Here is a 14,040-nt window from a genome sequence, read left to right on the forward strand (position 1 = left end):
CAGATGACCCGCCTGTCCACAGATGACCCGCCTGTCCACAGATGACCCGCCTGTCCACAGAGGCCCCGTCTGTCCACAGACGACCCGCCTGTCCACAGAGGCCCCGCCTGTCCACAGAGACCCCGCCTGTCCACAGAGACCCCGCCTGTCCACAGACGACCCCGCCTGTCCACAGACGACCCGCCTGTCCACAGAGGCCACGGCTGTCCACAGAGGCCCCGTCTGTCCACAGAGGCCCCGCCTGTCCATAGACGACCCGCCTGTCCACAGAGGCCCCGTCTGTCCACAGAGGCCTCGTCTGTCCATAGATGACCCGCCTGTCCACAGAGGCCCTGTCTGTCCATAGATGACCCGCCTGTCCACAGAGGCCCCGTCTGTCCATAGACGACCCGCCTGTCCACAGAGGCCCCGTCTGTCCATAGTTGACCCGCCTGTCCAGAGGCCCCGGCTGTCCAGAGGCCCCGGCTGTCCAGAGGCCCCGGCTGTCCATGGACGACCCGCCTGTCCACAGAGGCCCCGTCTGTCCATAGATGACCCGCCTGTCCAGAGGCCCCGGCTGTCGGAGGACGATGTGAATGAGAGTCGAGTCTCCGTCAGTTTATGAGTTTATTTATGAAAACAAAGGAGCTCAGAAAGAGAGGTGTGAGTACAGGGATTTGTGGCCCCCGCTCTACAGCTACAGACAGTGCTCCAACACACGGAGTGCATGCAGATACAGAAAATCACTTCCTCTTATTAAAATACAAAAATGAACTATTAGCATAACTAAAAACTGAGGAGGGTTACTGTGGCAATCCTCCCCCTCCCCGAGTTCAGAGACAGATACACCCCCCATGATGAAGGGCTGATGATGGGATTACATTAATGCTGTTTATTATGGGATCCCAGGTCCTCCGAGTGATGTGTTCAATGTCCAGAGACACAGGAATCTGAGCGTCGGCTGACGGAGGACAGAGTTGAAAGAGAAGAGGAAATCATTTATCTGATTACACATTTCTGAAAAGATATTTACCCTGGATTCAACAAACCAGCACCAATCGGAAGCTTTCACACTTGACCAATCAGAGAGGAGGGCTGCACCAAACTAGAGCTCCAGACAGGCCAGCAGAACACATGATTCCATCTGAGAAAACAGCACCCCCCCCCAAACAAATCCCGTCTGACTGTGGTGCGTTCAAATCCTATTGTAATAATTGAAATCCGTTTCAAGAGGAAAATGTTCCTCTGAAGTTTCAGGTCACATGATAAAGAGCTGACCAATCAGAGCGGAGGATGGTCCTGCGTTAACGAGAGGAGGGTCCATCAGACCTTTCGTTAACGCTCTATATCTCTGACACATTTCAAACCTTTTAGACTTTACAGAATTTCTACTAAATTTTAAAGTTACAAACGTTGAGGGAAACTTCAGAATTGAGTTTGGAATGATTTTCTGTTAAAGTGATTTCCAATGTTTCCAGATGTTCAAACTGTTGAGGGGAGAATCTGTGGTAAAAGAGGGGGGGTCCCTAACGTAGGAAGCTTTTTCACAGAAACACAAAATAAAGGTTTATAAAAACATTGATTTTTAGATTGTTGAATAAAATCCGAAGGAGAAGAAAGTGGTGCCTGTCTCGTCCCGGGAGAGCCTCTTTATTTTGGACATTTTAAAGAGTAAATAATCATAAAAATAACGGAGAATAAAAAAATAAACAGCTGTTTTTCTCTCAGTTTGTAAAAGACAACGATGGGTTTATTTTGTACAATGAGAAACCTTTCATTTCTTTTTCTAATTTAGTTTAAATCAGCTAAAATAATAAACTTTAAAAGACGTACAACTGACGTCTGACCAGGACTCATACATTTGGTTCAGTCTGACAGAGGATGGGGGGGGGGGGGGGGGGGGGGGGGGGGGGCCAGCGGTACAAAGACATTTCATATAGAGAACTCAGACCCTGAACCAGCTGAAGGAAATGTAGTGTTAAAATAAGAACAGGAACTTTGTCCTGCCGACAGAGCCGGTGCCCCCCCCCCCGATGATGCAGGAGCTAAGGGGTTTCACAAGATTTGAGAAACGATGATGCGATCCCTCTGAACCTCACAGGGTTTCCTTTCTGTACAGGAAGTCTTTGCAGAGAGAAGATCCTGATGGTGGTGCATTCATGCACCTCTGGAATCAGGGCCGCTCAGAAAACGTGGATGTTCTTCACACTAACAACATTTCTCTCTGCAGTTTAAACAGGGTTAACATTGAACGCCTCATTCTCGCTTCACATATCCAATGATGCATTCGAGGCCTCCGTCGCTCACACCGCCTTCCATCTGCTGAAGATGACAGCCACGCTGGAAACATCTGAAGTGCATTTTCTCTCCTGGGTTTTAGAGATGATGCTTCTGCTCAACGTCAGGAGAGGCGTTTGGGTAACGTGGGAAACCAGAAAGCCATCGCTGAGTTATAACGTCAGTCCAGGACTTCTGTCAAACGCTCTGAATTCACCAAACCAGAACCTTTAGTCACCAGAACCATGGAGTACTGGTGACCATGGCTTCAAACTGGAGGAAGCATGTAGTGGATCTGTGCTCTGCAGCTCGTATCTAGGAAGGGTCAGGGGACAGTAACTGTGTCATGTGACGCCCACAGCTTCGTCTCGCAGGCGTTTCCTCCACCTTGTACACCCAGGTATCTCATGCAGGCGATCAAAATGAAACCTTGATGCGAGTAAAACCAGACGGAGATCTCCTCCGCCTCATCTCTCATGATGCTCTCTAGATGCTTCTGGAATGTTTTCAGAGGTCGGGGTCACAGCGGGCGTCCAAGAAAAAGAAGAAAGCCTCTGAAAGCATCGAAACTCAACCCGACAGGCAGACAGACAGGCTGCCTGTCCCCCTCTCGCTGGGAGGGTGTTGCTTTCTTCTTCTTCTATCTGTCAGCATTCTTTCAGGAAAAAATAAACGACACTAGGAGCTAAAAAACAGGTCAGCCTATTTACATACAGTCTCCAAGTCTGGGCGTGTGTGTGTATGTGTGTTTTATATATGGATGTGTGTTTTGAGAAGTTCAGAGTGTGTATCTCTGTCTTTGATCAGGATTGGTGTGTGTGTTTTTTACCTGTGTACAGTGGATAAACCTCTGTGTGTGTGTGTGTATGTGTGTGTGAGTATTCAGTCTGTGTCGGAGGAAGAGGAGGTTCCTGTTGAGGAGCTGTCATCAGAGGAAGAAGAAGAGCTGCCACTCAAACGACTAGCTCCGCCTCCCGAAGCCCCGCCTCCAGCTGCTTTCTCTGTAGAGAGAGAGCGAGACAGAGAGAGAGAGACACATGTTGGTGATATCCACAGAAAGTTACCCTCACACAAGGAGTCCAGAGGCCTTTACCATGAAGCAGGGTTAGCGGTTAGGTTTCTGGTCCTACGACGCTGGTTCACTTCTTACCGGGATAGATCTCCATGGTGACTTATGCTGAACACCTAACCTGATCAACTCAGTGAAAGCCCAGCTTACAGCCTCCTGATCAATCAGAGCTCAGTGTGGGGAGTTTAAAGCTATGAGTCATACTACAGGATAAAGGAAATGCAGTTTAAACTGCCGACTGTGTGACCACGAACATGAATGGAATCTCTGCCATCTTCAGACCAACTTCACTATTATTGCATCTGCGGCAAGCTTACTGAATTATCTGCCACAACAGCAGCAAGTATAATAAGGCGGGGATATACCGGAGGGAGGGGAGGACGTACCGGAGGGAGGGGAGGACGTACCGGAGCGAGGGGAGGACGTACCGGAGCGAGGGGAGGACGTACCGGAGGGAGGGGAGGAGGTAGCTGAGCGAGGGGAGGACGTAGCTGAGCGAGGGGAGGACGTAGCTGAGCGAGGGGAGGACGTACCGGAGGGAGGGGAGGAGGTAGCTGAGCGAGGGGAGGACGTAGCTGAGCGAGGGGAGGACGTACCGGAGGGAGGGGAGGAGGTAGCTGAGCGAGGGGAGGACGTACCGGAGCGAGGGGAGGACGTACCGGAGGGAGGGGAGGAGGTAGCTGAGCGAGGGGAGGACGTAGCTGAGCGAGGGGAGGACGTACCGGAGGGAGGGGAGGAGGTAGCTGAGCGAGGGGAGGACGTAGCTGAGCGAGGGGAGGACGTAGCTGAGCGAGGGGAGGACGTACCGGAGGGAGGGGAGGACGTAGCTGAGCGAGGGGAGGACGTAGCTGAGCGAGGGGAGGACGTAGCTGAGCGAGGGGAGGACGTACCGGAGCGAGGGGAGGAGGTACCGGAGCGAGGGGAGGAGGTACCGGAGCGAGGGGAGGACGTAGCTGAGCGAGGGGAGGACGTAGCTGAGCGAGGGGAGGACGTACCGGAGCGAGGGGAGGACGTACCGGAGCGAGGGGAGGACGTACCGGAGCGAGGGGAGGACGTACCGGAGTGAGGAGAGGACGTAGCTGAGCGAGGGGAGGACGTACCGGAGCGAGGGGAGGACGTAGCTGAGCGAGGGGAGGACGTACCGGAGCGAGGGGAGGACGTAGCTGAGCAAGGGGAGGACGTACCGGAGGGAGGGGAGGCAGAGTACTTGGAACTCAACTCTTGCGTTAGACAGCAGGAGGAGGAGGTCAGACAGCAGGAGGTCAGACACAGGAGGAGGTCAGACAGCAGGAGGTCAGACACAGGGGGAGGTCAGACACAGGGGGAGGTCAGACACAGGAGGAGGTCAGACACAGGAGGAGATCAGACAGCAGGAGGAGGTCAGTACTCACGCAGTAGCTTCCTCTGCTTCTTCTGAAGGCAGGATTTGACGTAGCGCTCCAGCTCTCGGAGGGTGGAGGGTTTGAGGGTTTCGAAGTCGATCTCGATCTCGTCGGGGTTGGAGTCCCTCAGCGACGGCTCTCTGGACTGGATGATGTGGACGACGCGGCCCAGCTTCTCCCCCGGCAGCCGGTTTATATCCAGACTCAGCTGGCGCTTCTCGTCATACGACATCGGCAGGGACGACTCCTCGCCGTCGTCTCCATTCGCTGACCCCCCGCCCGATGCCTTACTGCCTTTCTTCGGTTGCCTGGAAAGACAGAATGAAACGATAGGAAACACAAATCTTTTTTCCACGCTCTCTTGGATTCCAAAGGACATCAATAGAAGCGTACCTTGTGGCAGTCACCGTGCTGTTGGCTTTCCTGGCTGGAGCCTTCTTCTGATTGGCTGGCTTTGGCTGTTGAGTGGCAGCCTTGGGCTTCTTCTCTTCTTCCAGCTTGCCCTTGTTCCCTTTGTCTTTCTTCTTGTCCTTGTCTTTCTTCTCTTTCTTCTTTTTTGGCTTGCTGACTGGAGCCTGGGACAACACCGCCAGCTGCTCGTGCACCGCCTTCAACTGGTGGGATACACTGATTATCAATACCTTTGACCTCTAGGCAACACTTAGAAACGCCTTTAGCTGGTGCATTATCTACCAATGGATCTAATCACACATTAATATGATCAGAAATTTATATCAAACAACAATTCAATACAAATTAAAATCAACAGAATTTCAGAAATCTACAATGATATTAAAAAAGAAGAAAACCAGGATGTTCTTGACCTGTGATTGGTCGGCAGCACCAACCTGCTCCTGTAGCTCAGCCAATCGCGTGGCTCGCTCCTCCTCTGAGTCGGACGATTCGTCGGAGGAGGAGTTGTTGCTGCTGTCAGAAGAGGCGGTGCTTTTACTGACCAATGGTGTTGTAGAGGGGACCGATGCGTCCAGGCCCTCATCTGGGATCTTAGCGAAGCGCATCTCGAACACGTCCTGAAGATGAAGAGATAACGGTGACTAATGAGACCACTGAAGGGGGGGGGGGGGGTTAGGGTTCTGGAGGGTGTACACACCTGCAGCTTACGGGCCATGGCTACCACCTCGTGGTCCGGGGGGTTGTATTTGTAACAGTTGGAGAACATTAACCTGACGTCCGTCGCAAAACTTTGAGGATCACTGTACTCTGTTTTATCCATCTTTTTCTGTTGGGGGGGAGAAAAAAGCAGAGATGAACAAGCTGGATGAAGTCTGCGTTCAGCCCTTTATGAAGATTCAAAGATAAGATGTCATTGCACAGAGTACAAGTACAACGAAATGCGGTCTCTGCATTTGACCCATCCTAGTGTTAGGAGCAGTGGGCTGCCATTATGTACGGCGCCCGGGGAGCAGTGTAGGTAACCAGTGTCTTGCTCAGGGACACCACGGTGGCACTTGGTCTTTCGGGGACTTGAACTGGTGACCTTCCAGTTCCCAGGCCAAGCCCCTATGGACTTTGCCACCACCGCCCTATGTGCGGACAATAAGCAGACTGATCCTCTGCTGTTAACATACCTGCAAACTCAGAAGGGCTGAAAAAGGTGACAAACTAAACCGTTGTAGGGGGGTCTGGGGGTCCCCACCCCCCCAGCCTTTGTACATGTTGCCTAGCAACGTCGCACATGCGCATTATATCCTGCTCCGCTCCGAGTTATAGTAGTAGGCTATTCATGGGAAACGCATGAACAGCACGTTAAGATCTCGGCCAAGTCGTAATTAAAAGCAGTTCTTCATTATTTAAGTTAAGCGGCGGTAACGCCAGTGTGTTAAACACGGTGTTAAACACGCACATGCCGGTTGGTGTGCGTACGGTACTGAGTGTTTATCGGTCCACGGCCGTAATGAACGTGTCGCATTGGTCCATATGTAATGCGCACCTTCTGTTGTTCCCATTGGCATAGAGCTATTGAACATTAACTTTAACAAAGGATACGGATAACATATCGCCCACGGCAGTTCTGTCATTGTATGTATAGCCTATATTTGTATTACGCTATCATCATTCAACATGTAGAATGAACGTGTAATCTGTAGAGTCGATTTACATAGATAATTCACAACCATGAACCTAATCTGGATCTTAAACCTGCCAATTGCCAACAATTGTTCCTACATATAAAACGTGTTTTCGTTTTTAGATCGCGTGTTTCAAAGGCATCTGCGTCTTGTGTACATAACACAGCGCAACATGAATACTGTCATTTCCAACAGTGAAGCGTTATATGTGCTTACTGTAAACTAACTCTACACACGGTCGCCAGCGTTTGTAGATTTTGTTCGTAACTCCAAACTTTTCGTAGCTACTAAAAAGTTGATGAATGCGAAACCGAAATAATTGATCCGAACGGATCAATGATCAATGATGATCCGTTGCACCACTACTAGCTACTCACTAAACCACACGGATGTGTATTTGTTCATTACGTGTTCGTTTTCATCCCTCTCAGATCTGACCACAATGACATAGCCGCCAGTAATATCAGGTAACAGGACGGATGCTGTGGAGATCAGCCTTCACAAACGCATTCTGTTCGCATTGAACGAGGTGACGTAGAACTGCTCTAGCTAGGCTAACTTTAACACAATTCACTGAGGTTAGCTAGCAACCTAACAAGCTGATCAGCTGAAGCATGTTAATACACTTTATTTGGCTCAAATCATTTGACTTCAGCAACGTTAGAATGATACAGCATACAATGTTTTTGCCAGATTAGCTGCTACTAGACCTACCTCAGAACTTGTATCTGTAACGTATCCCGAAAATTGTCCAGAAGAACCACTCGCTGACTACTGAGCACTCCACTCCAAGAGGGACCGATGGGTAAAAGCGCGCTGTGGGTTATCTTGCTTATGATTGGTCGGTGGTCGTGGAACGCCAGTCATTTGAACAAAGATTTGATTTATTGTGAAGATAGCAAACTTGTTTCTTGCTCATTATACAGTCGGTTATACAGTCTATGGTTGGTCGGTCAGTCGTCGGTCAGTCGTCGGTCAGCCCCCCCCCCCCCAAAAAAAACAAAACTCTTCGGATCTACACGATTCACGTCAATGACATATTTTGAGTTGAAAACGGCGAATTTCGCCGAAAGGTGACTAGTTTGCAGGTATGTGTTAAACATCAGGCCGTCTCTGTCCCAGTGACTACTGGGAACGTTGGTGTGGTATTAAATGAGAGCTGCAATAGAGTGCAGGAATTAGTCCTGGTAGTGAACTGAATATCTGAGTTTACCAACCATTGGTTAAGAATGCCCCTTAAAGTAGGAATACATTTTGTGTATATTTTTAGTGAGTGTGTGTGTGTGTGTGTGTGTGTGTGTCTTTACCCGGACGGTGCTGAGGTCCATGGGGTGTTTGATGATGTCGTGGTAGTCGTGCAGCTCCAGCGCCTCTGCGTCCACCGGCTTGTAGAAGGGCCAGGCGTAGGCGGCGTGTTTCTTAGAGAGCATTTCCTTCAGGATGGCGTCGCAGTGTTTCATTTGCTCGCCCAGCTTCCCGCCCTTACTCCGTCCAGCCCCCCCACCGACAGCGCCCACCTCGCCTCCCGCCACCTCCTCTACCGTCTCCCTGCGGGTTTTGGCGGGCCGGGCGGCGGCCTCGCGACGGGACAGGCCCAGCTTGGGCGGTTTGGTGTCCTGCGCGGACGGAGAGTCAGCACGACCTGCAGAGATGGCCGACGTGGTGGGGGTGGTGGTGTCGGCTTTCCTCTTCACGCCTTTCTTCTGTTGGAGACACAGACAGGCGTGAGAGATAGACAGGTAGGGAGAACATGAGAGACACAGGTGTAGTCCCATTTCAAATGTAGAAAAGTTGAGACCGACAGGTAGAGAGACAGGTATATCTGGGGTCATGTGATGCTGTTACCTTGACAACGGGCTGTGCAGAGGGCATCATGGTTGCCGGGGGCTGTGGGGCGGAGACAGGGGGCGTGGTCTGGACAGGTGTGGGCGTTGCTGAGATGACAGGTGTCAGAGAGGGGGAGGGAGACGGGTATGAGGGGGGAGGGGAGGCAGAGGACTCCGCCTGCTGACTCACTGTGAGAGAGAGAGAGAGAGAGAGAGACAGGAGGTACTGTTAGTACTGCAGTCATCTTCAAATACAACATTTATGTACCGTGCTTCTTTACTCTTTACCAGACATGTGGACTGGAGTCACATGACTTGGACTCGAGTCATGATTTTAATGCCTTCAGACTTGACTTGATCAAATTCGGCATGACTTGCGATTCGACTTGAATACTATTAACTCGAGACTTGAGTCGGACTTTGCCTCTTTTACTTGTAATGACTTGATATGTCTTGCGAAGCCCCGCAGACGTAAGGTGAGAGAGCCGGCAGGCGAGCGATGCAATCACGTGGCGGAGACATTGTTTACTGAACTATTAAGTCTCTCTGTAGTTAAAGGACATTGTGTGTGTACTGTAACATGCTCAAGCACTGCTTCCAGACATCCACTCAGCTCATATGCCTCACTGGTCGAGGCGCTTTACTAACTTTATGGTCACTTTGGTGCCTTCCGTGCTAATACAATTCAAACCCAATGTTCACTCTCCCTTCTTCTCTGAGATACTTTGAAGGTCTTAGGGCGCATGTGTATATCGTAAAAGATTTCAGTACAGAAACACTGAACATATTTCAATCTGTATAAAATGAGACTGCAGATTAGACTGATATGTTCAAATTATGATCCATAGTCTAATATTTGCAATATGAAGTGAAGAGTACATGATGACTTGAAAAAGATCAGGACTCCGACTTGCCCTTCTCTGTCTTGACTTGGACTTGACTGCTAAGACTTGGGACTGGTCCCACCTCTGCTCTTTACCGCCCGGTACCGGGCTTCTTTACCGCCCAGCACTGCGTTTCTGTGCTGCTCTACAGTGCATGTGAGCACTGACCTGTAGTAGCGGTGGCGGGCTGTTTGCTCTTGCTCTTGCCTTTGGGGGCTGGGGGCAGCAGAGCGACTTCCTCTTGAGGCATTTGAGCGACTTTCTGCAGGAAGATTTTCTCCAGAGCCTGAGCCATGAGGACGATGTCGTCTGTGGGCTGAGACACAAAACACACATCGTTGTGTTAACAAAAAAAAAACAACTCTACACAACCAGGGTCTGCCGTGACAACCTGCCTCACTGTAGATGTAGCAGCAGTGTGTGTACCTCGCTGTAGATGTAGCAGTAGTGTGTGTACCTCGCTGTAGATGTGGCAGTAGTGTGTGTACCTCGCTGTAGATGTAGCAGTAGTGTGTGTACCTTGTTGTAGATGTAGCAGTAGTGTGTGTACCTTGCTGTAGATGTAGCAGTAGTGTGGGTACCTTGTTGTAGATGTAGCAGTAGTGTGTGTACCTTGTTGTAGATGTAGCAGTAGTGTGTGTACCTCGCTTTAGATGTAGCAGTAGTGTGTGTACCTCGCTGTAGATGTAGCAGCAGTGTGTGTACCTCGCTGTAGATGTAGCAGTAGTGTGTGTACCTCGCTGTAGATGTAGCAGTAGTGTGTGTACCTCACTGTAGATGTAGCAGTAGTGTGTGTACCTCGCTGTAGATGTAGCAGTAGTGTGTGTACCTTGTTGTAGATGTAGCAGTTGGTAAACATGGTGTTGAAGTCCTGCATGGCTTCACTGGCACTCCAGTAGTAGTTGTTCTCCAGTCGTTTCTTGATGGTTCCCATGTCCATCGGGTTCTTGATCACCTTGTGATAGTCCTGGAAACATTGAGGGGTTAGCTTAGCTTAGATTGCGGTATCTAAGGTCAAAGCGCCATATCTTAACTAGCTCTCGCAATGGCAACGCTCAAAATTACTCTTGAAACCTTCAAAATGTTGTGAAGTGAACTTACTGCCAGGCAGAGTTTGATGGCATCAACCGGTTGGTAGAATGGCCAGGCGAACTGATGCTTCCACAGCGTCTTCACCACCACATTCTGCATGTACTGCAGCTGGTTGGTCTTTCTGAGGGAAACACACACACACACAATATCAGATCACACTGTTGGGAGTCGGTTATATTCAAAGCTGATTTGGTTCATGTGAGATGTCCATTTACTGACTTGGGGTGCAGTGGGTGTATCCAGCGATACATTTGCCCCCTGAAAGAGATGGATCTAGGGCTTCTGTTTAACCCTATTTCTTCCTGATGACGCTCCACAGAGCTAAACACGTTAGAACTGCGTTAAAATCTGCAGGTGAGCTCGCTAACACTGGCTGTTAGCAGCCGGTCAACACAAGCCATTCAAATTTGAAGATTGAGCAACGGCAAATTAAAAGGTCATCATGAAATCATGTCATCTTGTAATATGTAGGTTCATCCAAAGTCACAGATGCTGCCATCAGGGTCCGACACAGGAATACTGCAGCTCAGTGTTATGACCTGCTAGGGTTCCTACCAAGAACCAGTTTAGTACCTGTGTGGGTATTGGTGTTTTGTAATAACACTTTTTTGGTACATTAGTGACAACGTTACACCCGCATGGGGGTTCTCAACAACAGCCCGGAGTTCTCTTCCTGAGTCTGATGAGCTGCACTGACTGGAAGGTGATGGGGGGGAGAGATTGAGGAGCGTGTTCCTGGAGGTTTCTTACCTGCCGGGCTTGGTGGGGTTGGTGACCTCGGGGGGCTGTGGGTTGGTAACGGTGGGGGGGCTGGGAGGCGCAGCCTCAGGGGCGTCCGACATGGTGGACGACGGTGACGCAGCAATGCACTGTGGGACGGCAGTGTTTGACCTGAAGGTGAAAAAACAACTCCCTCTGCGGCCTGAGGGGTGTGTGTGTGTGTGTGTGTGTGTGTGTGTGTGTGGGGGGGGGGGGCACACAGGTGTCTTAGTGTGTGTTCAGTCCAGGTGACGTTGGTGGTGTCGATTCTTCTGCTCGATGTTTCCCCCGAGGAAGCAAACTCCCATCGCACAACCTGAGACACACGCACACACGTCAACATCTGAGGCATCACAAACATTAAAACTGATAATTATTTACATAATGAATCCATGATTAAATGTGTGTTTCTGCAGGAATATCATTTTTGCTTTTCTCAGTTTTATATTGAAGTTACTTCACATTTACATTTCCTGCAGCTCTAATTCTGACTGACCTCCAACGTTCAGTCAAGAGCGGGAATATGGATCAGACGGATGAAGAGGATGTGTTTTATTCCTTTATTTAAAGATATTTAATTAACTTTCATGAATCAATTCAAAATTGATCACTAAAATACCTAATCAATCCACAGGATATTTACACCTTTAACCCTCAGCAGCGTCTCTAACCCTCAGGTGTAACTAAGTACATTTACTCAAGTACTGAACTTAAGTACAAGTAATATTACATGTGACTTTATTATATATGTATAATTATGAATTCATGCACTATTTATTAAGCTTTAGTGACATTCATCCATCCACCTTAAACTTTTAACATCATGCAAACACTGTACTGTACAATAGAGTACAAATACACAAAATATTACAAAAACATCAGAACTGTGTTCGTCTGCAACATCATTAATACTCAGTGAATACTGTATCACCCATTTCTCGGCAGAATTACTACTTTTTACTTTAAGTCCATTTTGTCTTGATAGTACTTCTGTACTTCTACTACAGAATGTAGGACCTTTACTTGGAGTACTTGGATATGAAAGTACTTTTACTACAGAATGTAAAGTCCCTAACTAAGGCATTAATGGATCTTTCTAAAAGTTGTTCTGTCATAGTTTACAAAATGCTGAGTCCTGTTGTAAACATACAGCTCCAGCGAAACAGTTAAGAGACCTCTGCAAGTGTTTCTTGAATCTCAATCTCTACATATACGGCAGCCCTTCAGTGTCTGTTGAATCTAACACAGAAAGGTTGGCAGTAGTTAAAAGAATACAACCACATCCCTAAAGGAGGCGGCTGTTAGCATCTGATGACAGACCCTCATCGTACCCCTACTCAAGTACAAGATCCGAGTACTTGTACTCCTACTCAAGTACAAGACCTGAGTACTTCTACTTTTACTCAAGTACAAGCTCTGAGTACTTCTACTTTACTCAAGTACCAGATCTAAATACTTCTACTTTTACTCAAGTACAAGCTCTGAGTACTTCCACTTTTACTCAAGTACAAGCTCTGAGTACTTTTACTCTAGTACAAGTTCCGAGTACTTCTACTTTTACTCTAGTACAAGCTCTGAGTACTTTTACTCAAGTAACAGATCCGAGTACTTCTCCCCCGCTCTCTCTCTCCCGGCTCAGTGAGCTCTGCTGCGGGTTAGCGGCTAACGAGCTAACAGCTAACAGCCACGGCTGAGACATAAACTGCACAAACCCTCCCCCCCCACCACCACCACCACACACACACACACACACAGACACCCACACACCTTGCATGTTATTACCGACTGAATCCCAGGTGAACCTGCGCGCTAACTGCCCCCCTGACTGAGCGTGTGGTTCAGCCTCACGAAGAAGCCCGTTTATCGTTAGAAAGATGGCGGGCAGAACACAAGCTAGGTGGCTAAGCTAGCCGAGCTACTCACCAAATACTAGATCACGTTAAAATAATATATATATATATATGTATATATATATCAGCCGTGGTGGTGTGCAAGCTCGAGAGGATGGTGGGTCGACGAGGAAGTACCGCCGTTACCGACAGCCGGTACAGACCTGCGGTCGGAACCGGTTCTGTGGGTGTTTGTGTAGCTAAAGAGCCGTTAGCCTGTTAGCTGAGCTTTGTCTGGAGGCGCGGAGGATCCTCTCTCATACACTAACACACATACACACTAACACACATACACACACACATACACACACACACCCACACACACACACACCCCTCCCCGGTACCGTCACTCACGTCGGGTCTCGGTTCTCCGGTCCACGAGCAAAGCTCCGATCAGTTTTTCTGGAAGCTTTTTTTAATTATTTAGCGAAGTAGCATAATGGATGAGTTATCAGCTGTCTACCGTGTGCGCAGGCGCCGTGGTGAGCAGCATCATGGATGTTGTTGTGATTGGATTGGACGATCGGGCAGTATTAGGCGCTGTGATTGGCTACGTGGTGTTTGCAGGGCTATGATTAGTTGTTGGGGAATGTTAAGCCCTGTGATTGGTCAGTAAGTTAGTTCAACTGCATTGACTGGCTAAGGCACTGACATAGCTACTATGATTGGTCGAAGAGGTTTGCCTGGTTCGGAATGGCATCGCCAATGGAACTCCGTTTCCCAGGATGCAGAGCGTCTGAACTGAGGCCCGCTCTGCATCGATTTCTACGATGTGTGATCAACTGTGTTGATT

At 49.1% G+C, this 14,040-nt stretch overlaps 1 protein-coding gene across 3 annotated transcripts; it reads right to left on the reverse strand.

Moving 5' to 3' along the window:
- Window positions 1-592: 592 nt before the first annotated feature.
- LOC134873834 (bromodomain-containing protein 3-like) lies at window positions 593-13,714 on the reverse strand. 3 transcript variants are annotated; one of them, XM_063897716.1, is made up of 12 exons: window positions 13,602-13,714; window positions 11,350-11,674; window positions 10,609-10,720; window positions 10,337-10,474; window positions 9,676-9,823; window positions 8,643-8,812; window positions 8,105-8,500; window positions 5,819-5,947; window positions 5,556-5,738; window positions 5,101-5,321; window positions 4,717-5,015; window positions 593-3,257 (listed from the first exon to the last, which is right to left on the reverse strand). In XM_063897716.1, exons 2-12 carry the CDS (start codon window positions 11,439-11,441, stop codon window positions 3,139-3,141), a joined length of 2,007 nt encoding a protein of 668 aa, XP_063753786.1. In that variant the 5' UTR covers window positions 11,442-11,674; window positions 13,602-13,714; the 3' UTR covers window positions 593-3,138. The 3 variants fall into 3 exon arrangements, with proteins under 3 accessions (XP_063753786.1, XP_063753784.1, XP_063753785.1); XM_063897714.1 differs by having other exon boundaries at window positions 5,532-5,738; XM_063897715.1 differs by lacking the exon at window positions 13,602-13,714 and adding an exon at window positions 13,282-13,518 and having other exon boundaries at window positions 5,532-5,738.
- Window positions 13,715-14,040: the final 326 nt, after the last annotated feature.

This window comes from Eleginops maclovinus, chromosome 12, assembly GCF_036324505.1.
Source record: "Eleginops maclovinus isolate JMC-PN-2008 ecotype Puerto Natales chromosome 12, JC_Emac_rtc_rv5, whole genome shotgun sequence".
Lineage (NCBI taxonomy): Eukaryota > Metazoa > Chordata > Actinopteri > Perciformes > Eleginopidae > Eleginops > Eleginops maclovinus.

Excerpts from the sequence above, each read along its gene's own strand:
- LOC134873834 (XM_063897714.1), bottom strand. The coding sequence starts at position 11,441 with ATGTCGGACGCCCCTGAGGCTGCGCCTCCCAGCCCCCCCACCGTTACC. Across the intron at positions 10,475-10,608 it reads CCATCAAACTCTGCCTGGCA|GACTATCACAAGGTGATCAA; the intron begins GTAAGTTCACTT and ends CAATGTTTCCAG. Across the intron at positions 3,258-4,716 it reads GAAGCAGAGGAAGCTACTGC|AGAAAGCAGCTGGAGGCGGG; the intron begins GTGAGTACTGAC and ends CTCTCTCTACAG.